The sequence below is a fragment of the Ailuropoda melanoleuca genome, chromosome 2, assembly GCF_002007445.2.
Source record: "Ailuropoda melanoleuca isolate Jingjing chromosome 2, ASM200744v2, whole genome shotgun sequence".
NCBI classification, from domain to species: Eukaryota; Metazoa; Chordata; class Mammalia; order Carnivora; family Ursidae; genus Ailuropoda; species Ailuropoda melanoleuca.
This window is the reverse complement of record NC_048219.1, coordinates 88636015-88661144: the sequence shown is the minus strand read 5'-3', so window position 1 is coordinate 88661144 and position 25130 is coordinate 88636015. Positions and strand designations below refer to the sequence as shown.

Below are 25130 nucleotides of genomic sequence, written 5' to 3'. Positions count from 1 at the left end.
CTCTTGCAAGCTGCTCTTCCCACGTTGGGGCTGATGCTCCAGGTTTGCGGGAGCTGGTTGCTGAGAGCTGCGTGTCAGGGCAGCTCTCAGCGCCCAGCTCAAAGAAACAAGCCTTAGAGGCAAAGGCCCCAGGCAGGCAGATTCAATCTTCCCTCCACAAACTATTCAAGCAGCACAGGAAGAGTCGGCTCACCAGCAAGCTAACCCAGGCAATAAGGCGGCCGCCGAGATCAGGAGAGGCTCGCGCACCGCCCCCTTCCGCAGGCTCTGGGCTCTATCTGCTCCACAGTCTCTGCTCTCCATTGAAAAGGTTGCTAAGATATAAATGAGCTTCCCCACCGCTTTCTCTTCCCGCAGTCCCTCCTCAACCTCCGGGGCCAGCCCCTGCTCCTTTCAGTGGTGATACAACCAGACTGTGGCAAATACACAGCAGAGGTGTGTTTTGGTCCGAGGACTCTCTCCAAGCCCCGTTCTAGTCTGCAGACTACTTATCTCCAGTTCGAGTCTCTGCTCATCCCCCCAAGCCCTCGAGGCCTGGGTCGAGAGCCTCCCTTTCCTGTAAGGCAGCGCCGCCTTCCAGCCTTGCGTCTGGGCACCACAGGCAACCCCACCCCACCTCCACCCTCTTCACACTCTGTGAACAAGCAGAGTCTAGACAGACCCATGCCGAGCAAGACGAGAACCCTGGGCTGTCAGAAGACAAACCCAGATCTGGAATGGAAGTTTCCAATACATTCTGAAACCCCAGGTGTGAATCAGCTGACAAGCAGAAGGGGGAAGAAAAGTCCTAAGAGAAGAATTTCCATTCTTTCCATTGAAGGAGAAAGGGGAACTAGAAGGAAGGGGCCAGGGATAAAGGGGGCTGCATTTCTAGTTTCTTTGGCCTAGAAAAGATTTGTGTTAACTTGGCTATGCCCCAGGGGGCTCTGCAGTCAACTACATTCCTGGCAGAAAGAAAAAGATCAGTGGACTAGCTGAATGATGCCCAGAGAAAGCCAAACATGAAACCTTTAAACAGCTGCTGTCAGCATTTCCAGAGTGCTTGGCGTTTCTGCAAAGAGCCTGGAGTGGCTCCACTTCCTCCCATGCTCACTGGTGAATCTCTAATCACAGGACCTCTGCTGTGACCAGTTCTTCTCCAGTCGAGGAGGACACACTCGCCAAGCATAGGGCCCCCACAAAGCCACCACCCCAGACAAGGTCAAAGTTAGGGGCCACCGCCTACAGTGAAGACTCAGCCCACAAAGCTGAGCTGCTTAAGAGGGACAGTCTAAAACCTCTGAACGCCACAGTCTTTTAGTATTTGGGCTGTCTGGCCCACACCTTCCAGATGTGGATAACAGGGGGCCCATCTTCAACAGGCACTAAAATCATGTTTTTTTGTCCTCCCAGAAAGTTGGGGGTGGGGGGCGTGGGGGGAGGAACAGGCCAGCAGCTCAAAGAGACACATTAATATATTTTATTAAGTTTGCCATACAAAGAATATGCCACAGGAAAAAACATCAGAACTGGAAGGGCCCATGGAGATCATCTGGACCCCCTTGTTTTACAGCGAGTACAGTCAATCAGGAACACCAGAACCGCATTCTGGACAGCACCGGCACTTCGGCCCAGTCCTGACACACAGAGTTCGGCCTTCTGGTTCTGAGCCAAGGAGAACCTCAAGACTTGACCCATGTGGACTCTGAATGTTCCTGTGCCCTACAGTACCACTTTCTGATGCTTATCTCCTCCTTGAGGCTGCAGGAAGAGCCCTAAAGAAAACACGATGAGTGTCAGGGCCATTTGGAGCCAGGAAAACAGACTGACTGTGGAACAGAAGGTGCAGAGGGCTTAGGGGAAGAACTCAATCCCTCCCCAGAAGAGTCCCGATTATCTCCTTCCCCCAAACAACACACACTCGGAGCCCAAAGCCTCACGGCAAACATACTTGCCTCCCTGAGGTTCAGATCAGGTTTGAAGGAGGAAGGAAAAGAGGCAGGTACAGGAAAAAGAGAAAAAGATTTACTTCTGAAATCAACAAGTTCAGTGGGAACACATCTTTCCCTGCAAGGAGCAAATCCAAACACCACAAGAGAAGGCTGTAAAACTCTGGTATTACATCAATTGTGAGATGTAAGGAAAAACACCAATAACTTAGCAAAATAAATACAATCAGAGTTTCACTGAGATTGACGTAACCCAGCGAAAACAGTTTTTAGGCTCTTGAGTCAAGAAGATTGAGGTGTACCTTGCACTGCATCTTGGAGGAAACCCTAAGAGATGCTGAGAGCCTTCCCAGCAGAGAGAAGTCACACATAACTCCCTGTGGCCCTACAGAATCTTTCCACTAAAAGCTACTCCCGGAACGTACATTTCCTTCTCCTAGGAAGACAAGGCTGGCCAGTCAGAGCTGAGGCTCACTGATTCTGCCCAGGCCATGACAGGTCATCCTGTGTCTGTCTGTAGGAGGCCCGGGTCAGCAGGGGCTGCGGGCAGAGCAAGTGGAAAAACAAACAATGTTGCTAAGAACTGAGCTGTGTTTGTGGACATCGCTGTGGACATCGGTGCCTCTGGCTTCACTGGGTGAGGCAAATCTTGCCACCTCTCCTGACCCAATGAGGGCCTGGACTCTGGGGCAGCTGAACTCTGGTCTACGAGAGAAGGGGGGCTCTGCTACAGAGAAAAGTAGTAACTACGGGAATGAGGGTACCGCCCCGGCTCTTGCTGGCACGTTAACGTCCTCCAAAGGGCTGCAGTGTCCAGAGGAGGCGTTCACTCTCTGTCTGCCCAGCATACAGGGGACAGGGGTTTGGAAACAGTGGGACACATGAACCCCCAGCCCCGAGTGCAGCCAGGGATCAGTCAGGAAGATCAAAGTCGGGGCGACAGCCTACAGGTGTGTCGGGCTTCTCCGCAGGCGAGAGGCAGCAGCAACAGCAGCACCCGGCTCCTTCCGCTCATGTTTCCACCACTCGGATAAGAGGCATGGGCTTATTAGGGCTGGGGGGCTTGGATATCCTGACGCTGAAAGAAAGTCAGAAACGCTGAGTGCAGCTTGTCGCCCGCCCCACACACGGCCACCTCCCGTGTTTGCCCCCGGGGTTCCACTTTGGTGCCAGCCGAGGTCTTGGCTCTAACACTTTAAAAAGTAACTGTCAGCAGCATCTAAGAGAAGGGTGGTGGGTCAGGGCTGATGGAAACACAGGGAGCACATAAACAGCTGAGAAGCGGGTCTAGCTGTGGTTCTTGATTTTTTTCAAAGCCTGGGACCTTTTTGTGAGTCTCTTGGAAACAGAAGGCCCTCTCTCTAGAAATACGCACTTGCTATACCTTCATGATTTATGCACACAATTTCAGGGGGTCCATCCGGATCCAGAGGCTGTTCACGGGCCTCCTTGGGGTTGTGCTATCAGGCTCTACTCTGACTTGGTCAGAAAATGGTTCAGGTGGAGAACAGGTCAGATTAGAGACTGAGAGCATAAGTGGGATTTAAAAGGGCCTTGCCCTTGCCTCAGTACCAAAGCTTTCCTTCCCATAGCTCCATCCCTCTTCCCTCACTTCTCCCCTGGGCCCCCCACCGGCACGCCTCCTCACCTGCCCAGGTTCTCGGTCTTGGTCCAGGTCTGGGTGCTAAAGTGGCCATGACTGATCTGCTTTTCTATCAGGTGTTCCATCCGGTCATGCATCTCTAAGTTCTGTAATACAAGTTCTGGGGTCAGAGTTGGCCATTTGTGACATTTAACTCGCTCATTCTGGTCTCTGCCCCTCAGTTTGTGCTGCAGTCACAGCCACCCCTACCATGCATGCTACCACCCGGGTGCCCACTCCCCCGACCACCCTCTTCCTCCAGCTCTCGCTCCTGCTTCCTGCCTTCAAGAATTGTGTGGGACACTGATCGTTCCCTGCTGTCCTCCCCAGCTCTCAGCAAAGGCGGAAATTAGACTAAGAAGAACTCGTGAGCTGATCGCCTTAGCTGTGGAGAACACAAGACCCCTCCTACAAAATGCCTGTCCCTTCGCAGCCCAGCTCCACTGTCACCTCCTCCGCTGAGCTCATGGCACACGGCTCACACAGGGATGATGTGCGCCTTTAGAGCGGGGACCGGTTTTACTGTCGTAACTCCCTGAAGTTTCTCAGAAAACACCGACTCAACTGAACTGAATGTCAACAATCCTCCCAGACACTCGCTTCTGAGCAGCAGCCAGACAGGACGAAGTCCCCTTCAGAATCTCTCCCTCCCTATGTACAGTCCTGTCTTCCAAGAGCCTGCTCCCTTCCCAGGGCCGCCCCGTGCACACACCTCTGCTTCCAGGTAGGCGATTTTCTCCTTGAGCTCCTGGATGGTGCTGTCCTTTGACTGGACCACAGCTTTTGAATTCTGGAGCTACAAAGATGTGGGAGACAGTGGGGTTCACTTTGAAATGACTCAGTACGCACTCACAGAACTTCACCCTGCTGACGGGGAGCCAGCAGAGACATAAGGCAGACTTTGGCACCTCTTACGTGACTTGCTTGGCTTTTCTAGAAAAGCCCCATTTCAGTCAATATTGAGCTCTTGATTACCCCAGGCGTGAGGGGAGGGGTTGTAAGAACACCACCCTGATGATCCAAAATCATGGACGGCTCAAAACCCATTCCACTGGGTGTTGGGAAATACAAATTATCTATTCATTCAAGAAATATTTGTTGGGGCACCTGGGTGGCTCAGCTGGTTGGGCGCCTGCCTTCGGCTCAGGTCAGGATCCCGGGGTCCTGGGATTGAGCCGCACATCAGACTCCCAGCTCAGTGGGAGCCTGCTTCTCCCTCTCCCCCTGTCCTTCCCCTCCACTTGTGCTCTCTCTCTCAAATGAATAAATAAAAATCTAAAAAAAAAAAAAAAAAGAAGAAGAAAAGAAATATTTGTTGAGTGCTTACTATGTGATAAGCTCTGTTCTAGACACTGGGAAACAGCAGAGAACCAAACAGAAAAATCCTAGTCCTCATGGAGCTGACATGCAACAAATACGCCCTCCCAGTTAGGGGGTTTTAAGTTCTCAAGACAATTCTGCCAAATGCCATATCCTGAGTATGCTCCCTAAAGCTCAGGGGTGGAAGGCAGAAAATCTGCCGTGAGGTACAAAGGTTGATAATCTGCACACAGATAAGTGAGTTTATTGTGACTTCATTATTCATTTACCAGCGGTCTTCAAAGTGTAACACAGACTAACCTTTTCCTTCTTTTCCCACTGGAAAGCAGAAGGCAAATGCCTAAAACCATAGGGGAAAGATGGGACAAAAGCAAATCCCACTCACCCAAACCTAGGAATCGGTAGTCATTAATGTTTTAGCATAAGGAATAGAAGCCAAGCTCTCCAGGAGAATAAACAGCAAAAGCAGGGGCTCGACAGGAAAACAGGGCTGGGCTCCAAGTGGCAGCTCCCCGAGAGGGCCCGCGGGGAACACTGGCCCCGCCTACCTGCTCGATCATTTGCCGCACTTTGCGCTGCTGGCTTTTCAGCATGTCATCCAAGTGGTGGATCTTCTCCCGCAACGCAGCCACTTCCTTTTCCAGCCTGGCAGCCCTGGGCGTTAAGACCAGAAAGCTGAGGCAAGGGGAAAAGATGCCTTCTCCACCCAGTCACGGGAAGAACCTTGGGCCTGGGGGCTTCCGTGCACTGGATCCCCTCTGCCTGATGCCCCCGTGTCTGCCGTGAGGAGGAGGTGCTCGGGACACCTTGGGACAGCGCGGTGGAAGCATCACTAGAGATCAGCTAGTCTGCACGAAGAAACTGTCTCTCAGAGAGGTACGAATGGATAAGTCACTCTGGAAAGCTCTAGAGGGTACAACTAGAACCACTAGCTAGATGTCCAGGGAAGCAGCCCTTATGCTAACACAGGACAGACTTTCGCAGCATTAAAGCTGTCAGAACATGGACAGCCTCATGTACGATGAGCTCTTCGTTTCCTGGAAAGATTCGAGTGGGAACTGGGAGTATGACACCCATTGCCATCAAGCTGTTGGAAAGGACTCTATGTCAAGAGGGAGATAAGATTTAAGGGTCCTTCAAGCCTCTTCACACAAGTGCGTTCCTAAGTCCCCTGATTCCCAGACACTGCCATATCCTTTGCCTCTTCTCAACTGGGCCAAGATCCCCAGGGGTCCGGCGACTAGGCAAGTGTCCAGGAGTTCAGACCTCTGAAGGACCGCTGGTGCCCATCTCTTCCTCTCCTGCCTGAGGAAGCTGACGGGTGCCACTGCCAGAAGGAGGGCAGAGCTCCTGGTGCGGGTGGAGGAGGGGTACAATGCAATCTGAGCCCCAACATCCTCCCTAAGCCTCAAACAATCTAGGAGTCCACCCTCAGCTCTCCAATGCCCTATTGCTCAGTCTCCTTTTATTTAGAAAATCAATTTTTATGGTGCATAGCCATCATTTGCCATTCCCAAGCTCCCTTTTGGATTATCTGGGTCTGTTTCTCCTGATGCTTCCTCTTGGTCACCTGCCCATGAGCACCACTGCTGAGGAAGGAGGAGTGCAGAGTACTTTAGTACAATTCCTTGATGACGTCAAGCCCAAAAGGAGGCTACAATAAAATGTCTGCATTTCCCATGCCTAGATTGAGGTTATCCCAAAGGAGAGAATATGCCCCCCATCGACTGTGGGGTCCAAGGGGGCAAGAATCATGTCTGCTGGGGCACCTGGGTGGCTCAGTCAGTTAAGCATCTGCCTTCGGCTCAGGTCATGATCCCAGGGTGCTGGGATCGAGCCCCACAGCAGGGTTCCTGCTCAGCGGAGAGCCTGCTTCTTCCTCTGCCTGCCGCCCCTCCCCCTGCTTGTCTTGTTCTCTCTCACTCTGTCTCTGTCAATATATAAAATCTTCAAAAAAAAAAATCATGTCTGTTAATCTTAGAATGCCTCAGAAGGCCCTCCAGGTGACACCTGTTGAACTTAAAAAGATCCAACTTATACCATGGACACAGCAGGCCCAATATGCTGACGTCAACTTCGATTTACTATTTGAGATCTTATTTATTAATTGCCAGCAGCATAAAAAATTTCCAAATTCTTAAAGGTCCAAAATGGCCTACTCTTTGCTCTGTAGGTTTCACTGGTAGGGCCTTGGATCTCTGATCAGAGGGAATTTGTAAAATCTCTGGAGTGGGAAGGATCCCAGAAGCCCCTGCATGCTGCTGCTGACAGCTGGCTCTCAGCCAGAGGGGCTTCATGTGACAGGAAGTTCAGAATCTCTCCATGAAGCTGCTTTTGTATTTTTCGAAGCCTGACTTGTAGGAAGTTATCTGATTGACCCTCAATCAGTGTTTGTCTTCAGGGGAGGGAAGTGTTTGTCTTCAGGGGAGGGAACCGTGGCAACACTACCACATCCACGTCCAGTGGGACGGCTGCGGAGTAAGGTGCCACGACGACATGGACTTCACCAGCTCTCACTTGACCTTGGCTCTAACACCACGCAGGCCTTTTCTCCAAGGAGAACAAACTCCCCAGAGACGGCAGCCTCCCAAACAGTATTTCCCTCGGCAGGCCCCACCCTGAGCAGCCGCCCCATGAGTCAGAGTGGGAAGATCTGACATCAGCACCAGCTTCCTCCCCAGGCCTGCCGCCACGGGAGCTGCAGGCTGCATGGCCCACCCTCCCCTCCCTGCACCCCATCTTCCCGGTGAACAAGGGCCCTTACTTTTCTCGTTCTGTTTGGCAGTCAGTGTTCTTGCTATGAAGTTCCTCCAGGGCTGTTTCCCCTTCCCTAACCTTTGCCAGTAAGGCCTGATGTTCCTGGATAGGCCGAAGGGAAGAAAATCTAGGATAAGAGGTGGCAATGGTTTCCGTTTGGGGTGAAAGGGGCCTGAGGGCTGGGCTCAGCCCCTATTGGGCCTGGGACAGCTGCCAAAGAGCAGCAGGCCAAGCTGGTTTGCTGGGGCGCCCTCCCCTGTCAGGGATAACCCTTCCCACCCTCAGCATGCAGAAACTTCCCAGCCTCACCCAGCTACCTGGACAGACAGCTTGGCCCTGCATTATCCGGCCCACCTGCCGGCCATGGCTACCGGTCCCGGGAAACCAGGCCCAGTGGCTCCTTAAGAGCAGTTTTGTCTTTTCTCTTTTTTTTTCTTTTCTTTTCAAGCACACTTTTCAAAAGCCCATAAAGGGCAGCTCTACGAGCACCCCGCTGAAATAGAAATGGGTTCAACCCTAGTTACCGAGGGCTAAGCTCAGCTGAGAAAGACTGCTCGTTCCTTAAAGGCTGAAAGGTTCTCGAAGGTATTTGCTAAGGAAGTTATGAAGTGTGTTTTTCTGGAACTGCTCAGAAAAGCAGACTACAGTGGTCTCAGTCAATCCCAGGACACCGCCCCCCCCACCCGCCCTCAGGCCCTGTAGGCAGAACTCCCACAATTACCGCCTGCATGCCTAGCAAGCGCTTTTGGAGCTCTCCGACATCTGCCTCCTTCTGCCCCACTCTGTCCTCCACTCTCTGAAGGGCCGCTTGACTCTGTTCCGCTTCTCTCTGGTACCGGCTGAGTGTGACCTAAGACAGAATGGGGATGGGTCAAGGGGGTGGAGGGGAAAGAACAAACATGGATAAAAACCTTAGGAGAAGGGCACCTGGGTGGCTCAGTCAGTTAAGCAGCCGCCTTCAGCTCAGGTCATGACCCCAGCATCCTGGGATCGAGCCCCACGTTGGGCTCCTTGATCAGCGGGGAGCCTGCTTCTCTCTCTCCCTCTGCCTGCTGCTCCCCCTGCTTGTGCTCGCACTCTCTCTGTCAAATGAATAAATAAAATCTTTAAAAAAAGAAACAAAAAAACCTTAGGAGAGAACCCAGGACCCTGAGCACAATGATGGGAGAAGGGAGGCACCCCTCTCTTTCCCATTCATGGTTCTAGGATGACTTGAGAAACTAGCAGGTATCTCCATTTCCAGGGTTAACTGGCACATCATTGATCAAGCTCTACTTTCTTCTTTTTTTTTTTTTAAGATTTATTTATTTATTTGAGAGAGAGAGTGCGAGGAGTGGGAGGTGGGGAGGGGCAGGAGAGGGAGAGAAAGTCTTAAGCAGACTTTGCACTAAGTGCAGAGCCCGACCTGGGGCTCGATCTCACAACCCTGAGATCATGACCTGAGCTGAAGCCAAGAGTCACTTAACTGTACCACCCAGGCGCCCTGATCAAGCTCTACTTTAGAGTAACATCTGGAACCCATAAGCGCCTTCCAGATGGCAGTATTCTTCAACACCCTCCTCCCAAGTTGGTCAGTGCCACCCAAGCTAACCCAGCGCTGTACCTTTCCTACAAATGCAAACACAAAGAATCCAGGGGAACACATCTCCACAACCTTCCCTCTGTGTCCCCCCTCTTCCTCACCCTCGCATCAAGCAATATTACAGCCTGCATATAAAGGCCAAATGGCATCTGGAAGGGCAACTAAGCACCAGGAAGAATTGCTCCATATCCAAGATGATAAGCCAATCTGGGAGAGATAGAAGCAGAATTTTAGAATGAAAAATTAAGGAGGAACTTGCCTCTCTTCCTCCCACATGCCAACTTCAGGTCTCAGCTTAGATACCCTTTCCTCCAGAAGCCTCCACGCCCGGTGAGGAGTCCTTCCATTGTGTGGCCTTCCCTCTTATAGCATCAAGTGGATTTTGCCCAGTCACTTGTGTGCACTCCCCAGTGGGCCATCAGCAGGGACCTTGGGTACCATTACATTTCCAGAGCTCAGCATAGTACTTAGCACACAGTTAACGCTCGCTAACGTTGTGAGTGGAATTGGTGTTCATCTAGTCCAATCCTTTCCTTTCGCAACTAACAGTCAACTGATCTACCCAAGGTACATAGCTAGGGAATAACAGAGCTAATGCTAAAACATAGTGACTTCATCATCCATTTCAATTCTTCCCAGCTACCCCACACGGACTCCCCAGTCAGTGACTAAAAAAAGAATCCACATAACCTCCCAAAAGCCCATGCAGTCCTGGGAAAACAGAACACCGAAGTGGCCAGTTTGTCTGACTCCTCCCAAAGTCAGAATCCGGGAAGAGAAAGCAAAGCACAGGATGATGTGTGATGGGACCCATCCATGCTGCACACCAGCCCTGTGCAGAGCAAACTCTTTGTGATCCCTTCCTGACAGCAAGCTGCTGCTGGGAGACCAGGAAACCCACGCTTACTGGCAGGTTGTTTTCATGGTAATTGACAGTCTTGCCCTTGCTACCTCCTGGTTCAGAAAAGTACATCAGAGAGTCTCATTCGCTAGCAAAGACTGAGAAAAGCCTCCGAAAGTCCCATATCAGCCTGGAACAGGCCAGCCCCATGGACAGGAACACAAAAGCAAAACCTCTCATTTCTGTACATAATACTGCACCCAGGCTGATGTGTACTCAGAGCACAAAGTTAATGGGCCCTGGGCTGATCCGCACACTCTGCTATGGGATCACAAAGGAAGAAAAACACTCCTCGGCCACATCTGTCCCTGTTGCTCCAGTCAGCAATGCCCTGAAGGAACCTCTTAATCATAACAGGGTGTGCCAACCAACCCAACAGTGGGAACAGCAGGTGCTGCTGACCAAGGGCAGCCCCTTCTGAGGGAAACTGTGGGCAGGTGGCTACTGCTGTCAGACCTTCTGGCCTTAGGCTTTTACTCTGGACCCTTTTGCTAGAGCATTGACACCCAGAGCTAGCAGACCCCTCCACGGATGGCCAAAACCAACCACTGCTTCATAACGCCTCTCAGTGTAGAAATTCCGTTCCAAAATTCAGAGTCTGGTCAGTGTTACAGCCTCAACCTCCCATTCCTCCTGGTGTGTACCAGGAAGGTAGGGAACAGCTGGTCACCAAAATGAGACATCGTCAACCCAATTATCCAAACTGTGGAATCTGAAACAGATGAGGCAAACGGCTTTACGGCACAGCTACTTTGTTCTGAAACCAAACAAATCGCAGTATCACGCGAAGTCCAAACTATTTAGGATAGGAAAACCCACTTAACTAAACTGATCACTAAGAAAAATACAGGTTATCTTATATTTCTAAAATCCTTCAGAGTAATAAATATCTTACCTCACTTAATTCACAGACCACACTTGTAAGGTATACTTAAAATGACCCATTTTTACATAATTTGGAACTGATACTTAGGTTAAATTACTTGCTCAAATAATTGATCTCCTCTAAAGGCAACTGATTATCCCTGTGTCCTCTTTCTGCCCTCAATATCCCTCTCAAAAATTCTCTCTCTTAGTCCCATGGAAGAGAAGCATTCAGTCTTCTTCCTACGACCAGCTCCTGGCATGCCTGGGCAGGGCGTATCCTATCATTACGTATTTATAACACAGAAATACTTTACATGCGGATGAACAACAGCAGATAACAGACGGTTACTCTCACACAGAAGCCTCGTGTTTTCCCAGCGTACCTCATTTTATACTCAGAATTTTCTGGAAAGTATAGAAGACTTCACATACTTTCTAATTGGGGGGGCTTTCACCCTCTACAGATTTTGGTACTTTTTTATTTTTTATTTTTTTAAAGATTTTATTTATTTATTTGACAGAGATAGAGACAGCCAGAGAGAGGGAACACAAGCAGGAAGAGTGGGAGAGGAAGAAGCAGGCTCATAGTGGAGGAGCCTGATGTGGGGCTCGATCCCATAACGCCGGGATCACGCCCTGAGCTGAACGCAGACGCTTAACCACTGTGCCACCCAGGCGCCCCCAGACTTTGGTACTTTTTTAATCTTCCATAATAATTTAGTATTACTTTTGTAACAATAATTGAAATGCTCATTCAAGATCACAAACCTCTGCATAGTAAAATCAGGACTTCAAGTCCCCTGACTCCACAGGCACAGATCTTTCCACAACCACACTGTTCCATCCACTCATCCAGTTGACACTTAAGAGGTACCCACCTTACATCAGGCGTTATGCCAGACGTGGGGATGCAGGGCGACCTTGACAGCAACAGTCCCTGCCTGCATGGTGCCCAGAGCCCAGTAATTTATACTGTGGTAAGAGTAACAACCCCTGAGTCACCTGCTATCCCAGACCAGCACCACCACTCAACTTCGGTAGAGAGCCAAGTGCCAACATTTAACCATGGGCTAGCCTTGAACAGCAAAAACTATAAATGTCCGGGAACGCAGAAAGCAGACAGGAAAGTGCCCAGGCCTCAAAGCCCAGCCTCTCCAGTTGATGGCACACAGCCAGAAAGACATGAAGTCCATGCTAAGTCATTGACACCCATATCCAGCAGCCCAACCCTTGGGGCACCTTCTCCTCCAATCCCAGATCTTACCTCAAAAGCTGCACGGTCTGACTGGTGCTGCCGCTCAGCCTCCCGCAGCTTGACAAGCAGGTCCCGCACAGTCCTCCTCAAGCTCTCAGCATCTTCGTTTACATAGGTGTCTACCTACAGTCAGAGCAGGGAAGAGAAGGTGAGGGCCCTGTGTCTGTGTAAGAGAAGGTCTCCTGCACGCACACTTGGGTCCTCTTGTCCAGACCACCCTCACAACACTCAAGGCGAGAGTTAGTCTTGGGTACCCAGGAGCTCTGAGTTACTCACGCAAAAACACTCTTTCTTCATATCCTAAGGAACTCAACTAGCCTCAAATCACCGCATGATTATAGGACACACTCAGTAATTTTTATACAGGTTATCAACTGATTCACAGGTATGCTTATGCCAGCCTCACCTGTAGGCCCTGCTGCCACCAGACCAGAGTTCTCTGACAGCGGGGACGCGTTCCCCTTTAGACTACAGTGCCCAAGGGCAGGGACTGTGCCGCACCCGAAGGCACATCTTGGTCTTCTGTGACCTAGCACAGAAATCAGCACACAGAGGGCTACTGATGGACAGGCAGGTTTAGAGCAAAAGCACCCAGTGACTCCAGGAATCTGATGATGTGAGAAAAGGTGTCTTTGTCGAGGTTACCACGAGTCTCTCCCCAGACACACCCAACCGCAGGTTGGTGGTTAACGCTGAGCTGGCATGTGGGGTCTTGCCCCCACCTCCGCCGCACAGGCACCAGACATTTCAGTTACCAGCTCCCAGAGAGTCTGACAGAAAAATCTGTCCCTATCTTGCACATTAGGAAGCACGGAGCTCTCAAGTAAGAGGCGGCCAACAGGGTCCCAGTGGCTGTGCGACCACTGAGTCCAATGGGCCTTCCTCTCTCTGTGAAGCAGCGAGAAGCCTCCTTCCCGTGCCCTGCCTTACAGGCTGCCTCAAAAATAAGATAATTTCCAGGAGGGCTGAGAGCTTGTCAGAACACAAAGCTGAACAAATAGCACCAGGTGTTATAACCTGTTGCCAGCAGCACACTTGCCAAACATGGTGATTCAGGGGAAGGGAAAAGATTCAAATTGCACATCTAACGAGAGTGGCTAAAATCACAACACGCCGAACTCCAGCCATCAAGAAGTGATCCAGTCGACTCCCCTAGACCTGCACGTAAGCTGCGGGGCTGGTGAGAATATTTCAAAGGCTCCTGGGGCATAACCACTGTGTGCTTGTTTCAAATGGTGTTCTTATAAGACTGTTTCACGACATGGAAAATTGTCATGGTATAATATGAAGAGAAAAAAGGTAGTTACAAAACTTTGCATGTAGGAGTCAGAAACACACTAGATTTAAGCAGAGCAACGTGGGTAGACCCTCCAAAAGGACACAACAGAAATGTAGCACGAATCCATTATGGAATTGAAAACATACTCATAGGCGTATCTAAACCATACACTGAATATATCAGAATGTATACCTTTTGGCTGGGGAGGGGAGAGGCAAAAAAAAAAAAAAAAAAGAAAAAAGCCTTTACGAGGCCAGAGATGATAATAACCCCTGAAGGGATGGGTAGATCTGATTCAGCCCTGCGTTCAAGGGCCAGGAAAAAAAATCCAAAAAACAAAACTAAACAAAAAACCCCACCCAAACAAAAGAAACAAACAGAAAGAACTGCTATATACAGTATAATCTCGATATCAGAATACGTATATTTGCATTTCAAACTGTGGTTTTTCTGTGGGTAGATTCTAATGACATTTTTTTCTTCTTCCACATTTCTGTGTTTCTGAATTTCCTAAATTTTCTACAATAAGCATATCTTACTACATAATCACAAAAAAATACAATAACAAAGGCCTTTTTTGGGGCACCTGGGTGGCACAGCGGTTAAGCTTCTGCCTTCGGCTCAGGGCGTGATCCCGGCATTATGGGATCGAGCCCCACATCAGGCTCCTCCGCTATGAGGAGGAGCTGTCTCTATCTCTGTCGAAAAAAAAAAAAAAACACAAAGGCCTTTTTTTTTTTTTTTTAAATAAGTATAGCCATGTTTATTTGTCAACTCTACCTCAATAAAGCTGGGGGGAAATTTTTTTCAAAAAGGACAGCCATGATGAGCACTGGCTGACACATAGGATTGTTGAATCACTATACTGTACACCTGAAACTAATATAACACTGTATGTTAACTATACTGGGATTTTTAAAAATAAATAAATAAAGACAGCCATGGAGAGAAATACTGCATGTCATTATTCAAAAGAATGAGGTGGATATACACATACTAACATAGAAAGACGGCTACAAATTATTTAATAGACTTTAAGTTGATAGAAGGCTATCAGTTTAAAACAACTGAAAAGCAAGCAAGGAAAACTGTATTTATCATGACCCTGTGCAAAGTATGTGTATATTACACACATGTATTTATACATGTATCTATGGTGTGTATGTATATATTAATATATATACAAATATGCATGCATTTGGTATTTAGATATGGTGGTCTGTGTATAGAAAAATACACTAGCAGCGTGCCTGGCTGGCTCAGTCAGAAGAGCATGAGACGCTTGATCTCTGGGTCGTGAATTCGAGCCCCATGTTGAGTGTAGAGTTTACTTAAGTAAGTAAAACTTTACAAAAAATAAAGAAAAATACACTAGAAGGGTGCCTGGCTGGCTCAGTCAGTGGAGCATATGACTCTTGATCTCGCGGTTGCAAGTTTGAGCCCTACCTTGGGTGTAGAGATTATTAAAAACAAAACAAAACAAAACTTTTTTTTTTTTAAGATTTTATTTATTCTTTTGTCAGAAAGATAGAAAGAGAGAGAGCACAAGCAGTGGGAGTGTCAGGCAGAGGGAGAAGCAGGCTCCCTGCTGAGCAAGAAGACCAATATAGGACTGATCCCAGGACTCCAGGATCACAATCTGAGCTAAAGGCAGACACTTAACAGACTGAGCCACCCAGGAGTCCCCAGAAATAAAATCTTAAAAAAATAGAAAAAGAAAAAAAAGAAAAGAAAAATATGCTAGAACACTGATACTCAGCTTTGGCCAGACATTAGAATCACCTAAAGAGATATTTTTTCTTTTTTCTAAGATTTTATTTCTTTTTTAAAAGATTTTATTTATTTATTTGACAGAGAGAAACAGCCAGCGAGAGAGGGAACACAGCAGGGGGAGTGGGAGAGGAAGAAGCAGGCTCCCAGTGGAGGAGCCTGATGCGGGGCTCGATCCCAGAAAGCTGGGATCACACCCTGAGCTGAAGGAAGACGCTTAACGATTGAGCCACCCAGGTGCCCCTCTAAGATTTTATTTTTAAGTAATCTTCACACCCAACATGGGACTCAAACTCATAACCGCAACATCAAAAGTTGCATGCTCACAGTGCCTTCAGGGCTCAGTCACTTAAGCCTCCAACTCTTGATTTCAGCTCAGGGCATGATCTCAGAGTTGTGAGACTGAGCCCCAAGTTGGGCTTCACTCTGAGTGTGGAGCCTGCTTAAGATTCTCTCTCCCTCTCTCTGCCACCCCCTCAATCAATTAAAATAGAATAGAATAGAATAGAATAGAATAGAATAGAATAGAATAGAATAGAATAAAATAAAATAAAAGTCATACGCTCTACCCACTGAGCCAGCCAGGCTCCCCCTGAAGAGCTTTTTAAAGTCCCGATGCCCAGTCCACACCTCAGACCAATTAAATTACAATCTCTTGGGCTGGCACCAGGCTTGTCTCCTTAAAGGTCCCAGGGCCATTCCAATCAGCAGCTAAGGCCAAGAGCACTGCTCTAAAAGGATCCACCCACTTCCATCTGTTAACAGTGTATCCTTCAAAGGAGTGGAACTGGGGAAGGAGAATTTCCGGTTTGTATGTTTCGCCGTTGTTTGAAATTTTTACAGCAAACGTTACTCTTCTATTTAGTGAGACAGAAAGAGCAATAACAAGGGGATCAGGGAGGAGGATATCCTGCCTCCTGGCTATGAAGTAGTTACCGCTCTTTTCCCTGTTACCTACCTCAGGTGGGCTGCTATCCCGGGTCGTGGAGCTTGGGTTTAATCCATTTGCCTTTTCTAACACCACCTGTTCAAAGAAAAATAAAATTGGTAGTTAAAACAGCCCAACCAACCAACTTTAAAACATTAATCTCCTACGATCACAAATCTGAGATAGAATAAAAGAGGCGGAGGAAGACAGAGAAAGAAGAGGAAGGGGAAGTGAAGGAGGGGGAGGAAAAAAAAAGGAAGGAAGGTGAGTAGGAAGGCAGGCAGGAAGGGAAAAAAGACTGAGTGCTCTGTGGAAAATGGAGAGGAGGGGGAGTGGAGAAACGTGTGTGGCCTTGAAAGGGAACACTCTAGCCCTATAGGGAGGATGAAGGGAACCTCAGGCTAAAACCTTTCAGCAGGCTGACTCCTGGAAGCCCAGGGAATACAAGCAGCTGCCTGCCACCAACAAAGAGCTTCCGTTGCCCCTTGGGGATCCTGACAAGGTTTGATGAAGCATAAAGCGAAAGGTGAAGCGGCTTTTGCTGCAATCCTGTCCAACCCAAAGCCTGATTATTCGTCATACGACTGCTGGTCTGTGCAAGCAAGGGCCCTGGACTTTTGGGCCAGTCTCCGAGCACATCAGGCTCTTCAGTCACCTGACAAAGCACCTCCCAGCAGCCAGAGGTGAGCTCCGGCAGTGAAAGTCCTACCTTCAGTCACAGCAAAACAAATTAGGGGGAATCACCACACAAGCCTCATCGACGCTCGCGCCAGAGAGGAACCTTGCTGCCACTAGCTGCCAGGTCACTGTTTCCCTCAGGAGAACGAGAGCAGGGGCTACTGCAGAAAGACTAGTACCCCCATCCCTGACCGAAATGCAAATGAAGGAGATATAACTCAGCAGCTAAAGGAGGATGAGGGTGCAATGGAAGAGACAGTTCTGTTCTCCTGAGGACACTTCTAGCCTCCAATTTTAGAAAAGCCAAAAAGCAAGATCCCAGAGTTATCCATCTAGCTCAAGAAGACCTCTTCAGTAGGTTCAATATGACATTTACTGATGACCTTCTTCATCCTTGACCCTGTGCTGAGTGTGGGGTTACAGAGATGGGGGTGGGGTGAACCCTTAACTCGAGGAGTTTCTCATGCCAGGCCGAGACAGCTACTTACACAAATAACAGACAAGGACCAAGACCAATTGGAGAATTCACACCACAGCGTCACCCCAATTAAGCAAGATCGACTTATGAGAAGTTTGCATTTATGGGCAATTGTCTGCTTTATAAGACTCTGTTGTGGAAAGACTGATCACAGAATCCTCACAGAGAAGAGGTTTTGCAGAACTTAATGGTAATTTTATTTACGTAAAGTCCACTTTTTTTTAAAGATTTTATTTATTTATTTATTTGACAGACAGCCAGCCAGCGAGAGAGGGAACACAAGCAGGGGGAGTGGGAGAGGAAGAAGCAGGCTCCCAACGGAGCAGCCTGATGCAGGGCTCGATCCCAGGACCCTGGGATCAGGCCCTGAGCCGAAGGCAGACGCTTAACGACTGAGCCACACAGGCGCCCCACATAGTCCATTTTTATACAGTGTTTTCGGAACAGGTACACTTCTGTATAGGCTGATACGTGTAATCGCAAGTGCCCACCTGCTGGAGAGCACTAACAAGGTCGTGAGTGCTCTGAGAAGCCAACATGGCCTGTACTCACACCTTTCCTGCCAGTGGGGGGAGACTCAGCACCCACTGCGTGACTGGCAGATGGGACTGCCCGGCACAACCTCTTCAGTGAAGATCCGACCATTGACCATTTCCTATTACCTGTATCTCCTGTCCCTGGAGAGAATCTCCTGGATCTCTGTCAAGCTTGCTACTTATGTCCTCCCGGAGCTTCTGCAGGCAGTTCCGGGCCTGGGAGGGGAGGGCAAGAAGCCTTAGCTTTGGGAAAAGGAAAGAGAGATACCAACTCACCCAGCTTTGTGCCCATCCCCGACCCATACTTCTCTGAGCCAGGTACTGTCCTTAGCACTGGCTGGGGAACAGGGACCCCAGACAAGTGGGGCTACGGCTCAGTGCCTCCTACACACACAAGAAACCCTGCCCTGCCGGAGCTAACATTCGTGTTGCAGAGACACACAATACACAATGCAAAAGGCAAACAAGTGAAACATGTAATATATTATTACATGACGGCGAGTGCCAAGGAGCCAACAGGAGCCAGCGGTCAGGAAAAGCTGGGGAAAAGAGACGGGCAGTTTTAGAGACGATGGCTGGGGCAGTGCTAGGCATATGGTAGTCAATAAATATGTGTTGATGAATGGATTGGTTGATTAATGGAAGGGTCGGAGATAATATTTGACTCAAGGGGCCTGGTGGCATTTTGGGTAGGAAGGGAGCAGATGGGAGAGAACCAGACCCCACAAAAGAAGGGAGCCAAAAAAATGGGAGGTTCCCACAGTGGGAGGGGTACCCACCTCCTGGATATACTGCACCTCACTCTTCAGCTGGTTGATATTCTTCTCATGGATCATCTTATCTCCAGACCTCCCCTTCAAGTACACCTGCAAGAAGGAAAACAATACTATTTAGTTAAGGAACTTCCTGGTAAGTTAATTCCACATAGGCAGGTTCATACACTGCTGGTGGGAAGGTAAATTATTACTGCCCTTCTGCGCGGCAATTCGATGATTCAAATCAGAAGGCTTAGAACTATGCTTACTCTTTGACCTATCAGATCTCCTTCTGGAAATTTATCATGAAATAACTTTAGCCAAACTGGTATAAACACTCACAGATATATGTAAATTTATGCAAAGGAAGTTGTAAAAAGAGATTTACACATTCTTCTCTATACATGCGTGAATCTTTTACAATTAGGAAAATATTTATTACCTATATTATAAAACACATGCACAATTTAGTAACATGTTCAGCAAAATATCGTTTATGATTGCAAAAATGGAAACAGGCATAATGTCCACAACGGGGGATTAAACTGTGGTATGTCCATAACAGCATACTAATGCAACCAGTAGAATTCCAGACATTTACATTTATAGACACAGAAGATGTTATAAACCAACATTAAAGTGTTGTGGGGGGGGCGAGCAAATTGCAGAATAGAACGTATATAATACAATTTAACTTTTGAAAAAACACACACATATAGGAAAATGAGAGGATACACGATAAAGTAGTAACAACAATGATTATATCAATAGAATTATGGGGTAGTTTTGCTTTCTTTAAGGGCCACGCAATGACTGAATAAGAAAAAGAAATTAATTAAAGGCACTGAGATTGAAAAGAAAGAGGAAAACTATCTCCATTTGCAGAACACGTGATCATTTATATAGAGTATGCTAAGGGATCCACGAAAAAACTATTAGAGGTTGTAACAAGGTCGTAGGATATAAGATCAATATACAAAAAATAACTGTATTTCTATACACTAGCAGGGGACAATCTGAAATGAAATTTAAAAACAATTCTATTTACAATAGCAACAAAAAGAAAAAATATTATGTAGATGGAACTAGAGGGTATTATGCTAAGTGAAATAAGTCAGAGAAAGACAAATACCATATGATTTCACTCATATGTGGAATTTAAGAAAACAAAACAGATAAACATAGAGGAACAGAAGGAAAAATAAGATAAAAACAGAGAGGGAAACAAACCGTAAGAGACTCTTAACTTTAGGAAACAAACTGAGGGCTGCTGGAGGGGAGGTGGGTAGGGGGATGGCATAATTGGGTGATGGGCATTAAGGAGAGCACTTGATGTATTGAGCGCTGGGTGTTATATGCAACTGATGAATCACTAAATTCTACCCCTGAAACTAATAATACATTGTATGTTAATTAAATTGAATTTAAATAAAAAGTTTAAAAAGAAAAAATTCTTAGAAATAAATTTAACAAAGTTCAAGACTTGTATTCTGAAAATTATAGAACATTGTTGAAAAAAATAAAAGAACACCTAAAAAATAAACAAACATCCCATTTCCATGGATTGGAAAACTTAATATTGTTAAGATGGTAATACTTCCCAAATCGATCTACAGTTTCAACATAATCCCTATCAAAATCCAAGCTGGCTTCTTTGCAGAAACTGACTGATCCTAAAATTCATATAAAAATACAAAGGACTCTGAATAGCTAAAACAATCCTGAAAAATAGCAAAATTACAAATATTAATAATTATTAACAAAATTTTTTTTTTAAGATTTTATTTATTTTCCAGAGAGTGAGCACAAGCGCACAAGCAGAGGGAGAAGCAGGCTCCTCGCTGAGCGGGGAGCCCCATGCGGGGCTCGATCCCAGGACCCTGGAATCATGACCTGAGCTGAAGGCAGATGCTTAACAGACTGGCCACCCAGGCGTCCCAATATTAATAAAATGTTAACAAAAATCACAGAGCTACAGTAATTAAGGCAGTGTGGAACTGGCATTAGGAGAGACACATAAAACAATGGAATACAAATGAGAGTCCAGAAACGATAATAATACAATAAAAATACACTAAACTGATTTTTGACAGGATGCCAAGTCAATTCAATGTGGAAATAACGGTTTTTTCCAACAAATGATGCTGGTACAAATGGATATCCACATGGAAAAGAATGAAATTGGACCTCTTCTTTATACCATACACAAAAATTAATCTAAAATGGATCGCAGACCTATTCGTAAGAGCTAAAACTATAGTTCTATGAAGAAAATATAGGAATAAATCTTTGCTACCTTGGGTTAGGCAAAACCTTCTTAGATATGACACCAAAAACACAACAAAAAAAAAAATACAGAACTTGGATTTCAGCAAATTAAAACTTTTGTTTCAAAGGACATCATTAAGAAAGTAAAAAACAAAACAAAACACAGAGTGGAAAATTTTTTAAAAAATATTTCCAAGTCATATATCATAAGAGTCTAGTTAGTATCCAGAATATATAAGGAACCCTTACACGTCGAAAATGAAAACACAATTGACTTCTTTTAACAAAAATGACAATGTTTTATTTATAATATTCATATGTCCAAACTCTTTTTGGCAAATTTAATCAATCATCATTAAAAGTTTTTTTTTTACTATTCACTGCTATTTAAAAATTCAAATATAGCAAAGGTAACACCATGGAAAAGTGTAGCCACATTCATCACTTGTACCTACATAGAAACTCTTTAAACACAATTTAATTTTTAAACGGGCAAAGGATTTGGATAAATATTTCTCCAAAGAAGATACACAAATAGGCAATAAGCAAATGAAAGCATGTCATCAGGGAAATGCAAATGAAAACCATAAGATATGGCTTCACATGCAATAGGATGGTTATAATCAAAAAGACACATAACAAGTGTCCGTAAGGATACAAAGAAACTGGAACCCTCCTACATTGCTGGTGGGAGTATAAAATGGAACAAATGTTTTGAGAAAAAGTCTGGTAGCTCCTCAAAAGAGTAAATATAGAGTTACCAAATGACCTAGCAATTCCGCTCCTAGGTATATACCAAGAAAACTGAGAACATATGTTCACACAAAAACCTGCACCTGAATATTCATAGCAGCAGTATTCAAAACAGCCAGACAGCAGAAACACCCAAATGTCCACCAACTGATGAGTGGCTAACAAAATGTGATATATCCATTCAAGGGAATGTTATTTAACCATTAAAAGGATTAAGTACTGACATATGTTACAACACGGCTGGGTCTTGAAACTATTAAGTGAAAGTGATAGAAGTGAAAGAAGCCAGACACAAAGGCCACATGTTCTAGGATTCCATTTATGTGAGATATCTAGAAGAGGCAAATCCATGGAGATAGAGAACAGACTGGTGATTGCCAGGAGCAGGAAGGAGTGACCGAAAATGCTCTGGAATTAATAGTGGTGATGATTGCACAATCTGTGAACATATTAAAAACCTGATTTGTACACTGTAACTGAATTGATTGTATGGTATGTGAATTATATCTCAAAGAGCTGTTTTTAGAAAAGGAGTAACAATAATTGTTTTATTAAACAACAACAAAAAAAATAGTAAGTTCCCTAGACACACCTCCCACCTCTCTCCACCACCTCCAGCAGCTAACTATGGGTAGGGGGGTAGGCACCTAGAAAGGGCATCTCATCCATCCTCATGCCTGGGGCTGCGTTGCACACACTGACTACGGTCTCCTGGTGTTAATTAAGATCTTTCCAGGAAAATACCCAGGAACTAGCATTACAAGTCTGGTTCCTCCTAGTCAAACCACAGTCAAACCCTGTGGCAAAGTCAGCTGCTCCCTCTCGCACGCCTGTAAGGAGGAGGAGGGGAGAAAAAGAGGGGAGGTGAACTAAAGCTTACCTTAATGATCTCCTCGTGTCCATCATTGGACTCCACCAGTTCTGAGGCCAGGGAATGACCAGTTGAGCGGCCAGACACCATCGCATAGGTCTTTCTGCCCGCCTGCCAGAGAGAGAAAGAGAGAGAAATGGCTCAGAAATCATGACAAGCCCAGAACTTCCGCCCCTTGACCAATGCAGAATACCTGCTCCTTAGAAGACGTAAAGGGTTAGTCTGATTTCCCCTGTGAAATTCATTTCAGAACCTCTACCAGAGCCACACAGCAGCCACACCGGGCGGGGAAAATTAGCAGAAATTGCAGGTTAGCTTTCCTTTCAGCGGGGTCTCCCCATCCCCCAAAGCAGTGCACAATGCTGAGGTCAGCTGGTGTGTCTGAAAGGACGTGATCCTGAGCAGCGGCAGAGATGGTTCCAGGCAGCACTGGCATGGGGAGTCAGCAGCAAGGAAGGAGAACTGGCTGAGGGAGAGGCCTCACGCGTCCAGAAACCTTGATAACTTCTGGGCTAAGTGTTCAAGTTCATCTCCTGTCAGTTCACTCTGTAGAGTCAGCCTGAGAATGTCCACGCTGCCCTAATAATGGCAATGACAGCAACAATAACCCCTTACCTTTACAGTCCACTGCTGGCACAGGGACACTTTTGCCAGCCCTGTGGAGTGGGCCTTCTGATCACCACTTAACAGACAGAAAAGCCGAGGTCTGGAGAGGTGACATTAGCTTGCCTAAGATCAGTCACTCCTGGGTGGCATGATGTCTCAGGGTTCTCTGACAGTGCTCTTTATACCACACCAGAGACGACAAAGCACGCTGCTCCACGCAGTTCCAGAAGGGCCGGCCACCCCGGTCCTCAGATTACAGCACACTGCACGCATTCCCGTTTTCCCAGCCTTGGAGAAGGCATCCCCAGTCCAGGGTTCCTGCACCTGACAGCCAACCAGGAAGCTACCGACGACTTCACAAGACTAGGATATCCTTCCTGAACCAAACCATAGGACAGCAGCTGAATTTAAGATTTACTTGTTTGAGAGAGAGAGACTTGGAGGGCAGAGGGAGAGAGGAATTTAAGCACTAAGCACGGAGCCCAATACAGGGCTCAACCTCACCACCTGACCATCTGATCACGACCGGGGCTGAAACCAAGAATCGGACACTTAACTGACTGTGCCACCCAGGCGCCCCCAAACTCCTATTTTCATAAGGCATACAGAAATTCTCCAAATGAAAGAAGGTAAGACAATAGGTATCTATCTACAGATGAGCCTAATTTCAAAGGAAGAAGCAGATTTTCTTTCCTAACTCAAAGAAGGTTTAAAAAACAAACTGAGGTAAACAGAACACATTGAGAGGGAAATCATATGGTAAAAGGAAAAAGCAGATGCTGGAGATTTGGGGAGATAAGAACATTGAGAGGGGGTCAGCAAGGCAGAGAGGACCAAACCCCACCAATAACCTGTATTGTGTGTAGAGCTGGATGAGTGATTTCGCCACACTGGGCCTCTGGCTTGCACCAGAAAAATAAGGAGTTGGACTAAATATCTCTACGGTTCCTTCCAGCTTTGATACCTTGAGAGCATGAAAAGGGAGTATATGCTTCCCCGAAGCAATGATGGGAAGATGGGTGCTAAGCTACCCAAGGATAAAAGTGACCTTGAGGTCCAGGAGTAGAAATGCCATCTTACCCTTAACAGGTTTTAAGGAACCCTCCTAACATTCCAAATGTCTGGTGGAAGGAAAAGAGGAAGAAAGAATGTGCCCCCCCCCCCAAGGGAGCTGGGAGAAGCTTTTCGGTGCAGGGAACAGCCCTTCCTATTCAAGGAAGGGAAATCGGGAGAGAAGAAATCAATCTCTGTGGTCAGACACGTAACTTTCAGTGTTCTCGTTATAAAATTGCAACACTACCCTCCGACACTACTAGGGGTTTTTTGGTGAAAATTAACTGAAAATGTATGGAGGTTGTCCTCTGCCACATAAGAGAGAGGTACTCAAATATTAGCCTCCTCCTACTTCTTGAACCCAAATTTGGGACAGATGGTAGACACGCCCACATGGCCCTTCAGCCTTCCCAATCTTAGCAATGTAGCTCCTTTTACAGAAACACTTAATTCCTACCAAATACAAGTTAGATCCTTAGTGGGGGCATTTCAGGCCCTCCAGAGTCTGGGTCAACTCACTTCTTCTATTACTGCTCCTCATTGCTCCCAGTCCAATACATCCCAGGCTTTTCCACCTCAGTGACTTGCTTTCACCATTTGCCTTAAATGTCCTTTCTTCCCATTTTCACATGGGGCATCTGCAAGGCCCTCAAGAGTTCACACTGAAATGCCACATCTTCCATGACACATCCCTACATCCAGTGGGAAACCTACCTTCCCCTCCCTGAGCTCTCTCAGCATCACAGGGCCTCCCGCGGCACCTGCCTCTCAGTTATTTATGTTCTATGAGGAATTGCCCCTTCTGTTAACTCCTTGTGGGCTGCTGCCTGCCAGAGTCTGCACACAGGTTAAGTATTTTCTGAATGCATATGAGTGCTCCATGACACCTAGGTCAAGAGAACA

At 46.9% G+C, this 25130-nt stretch overlaps 1 protein-coding gene across 4 annotated transcripts in view; it reads right to left on the bottom strand.

Annotated features, from left to right (window-relative positions):
• Positions 1-1436: 1436 nt before the first annotated feature.
• The window catches only part of TUFT1 (tuftelin 1), a 43783-nt gene continuing 20089 nt past the window's right edge, over positions 1437-25130 (bottom strand). For 3 of the 4 annotated variants that reach the window (XM_011225110.3, XM_019799741.2, XM_019799743.2), the window contains 11 exons: positions 22578-22679; positions 18701-18787; positions 18048-18137; positions 16260-16325; positions 12262-12375; positions 8369-8497; positions 7655-7749; positions 5439-5544; positions 4283-4366; positions 3577-3677; positions 1437-3006 (listed from right to left, as the gene is read on the bottom strand). In XM_011225110.3, the coding sequence (XP_011223412.1) occupies positions 2940-3006; positions 3577-3677; positions 4283-4366; positions 5439-5544; positions 7655-7749; positions 8369-8497; positions 12262-12375; positions 16260-16325; positions 18048-18137; positions 18701-18787; positions 22578-22679 (1041 nt within the window). In that variant the 3' untranslated portion in view covers positions 1437-2939. The remainder of the gene's footprint in view (positions 3007-3576; positions 3678-4282; positions 4367-5438; positions 5545-7654; positions 7750-8368; positions 8498-12261; positions 12376-16259; positions 16326-18047; positions 18138-18700; positions 18788-22577; positions 22680-25130) is intronic. The other variant, XM_011225112.3, reaches the window with a different exon arrangement.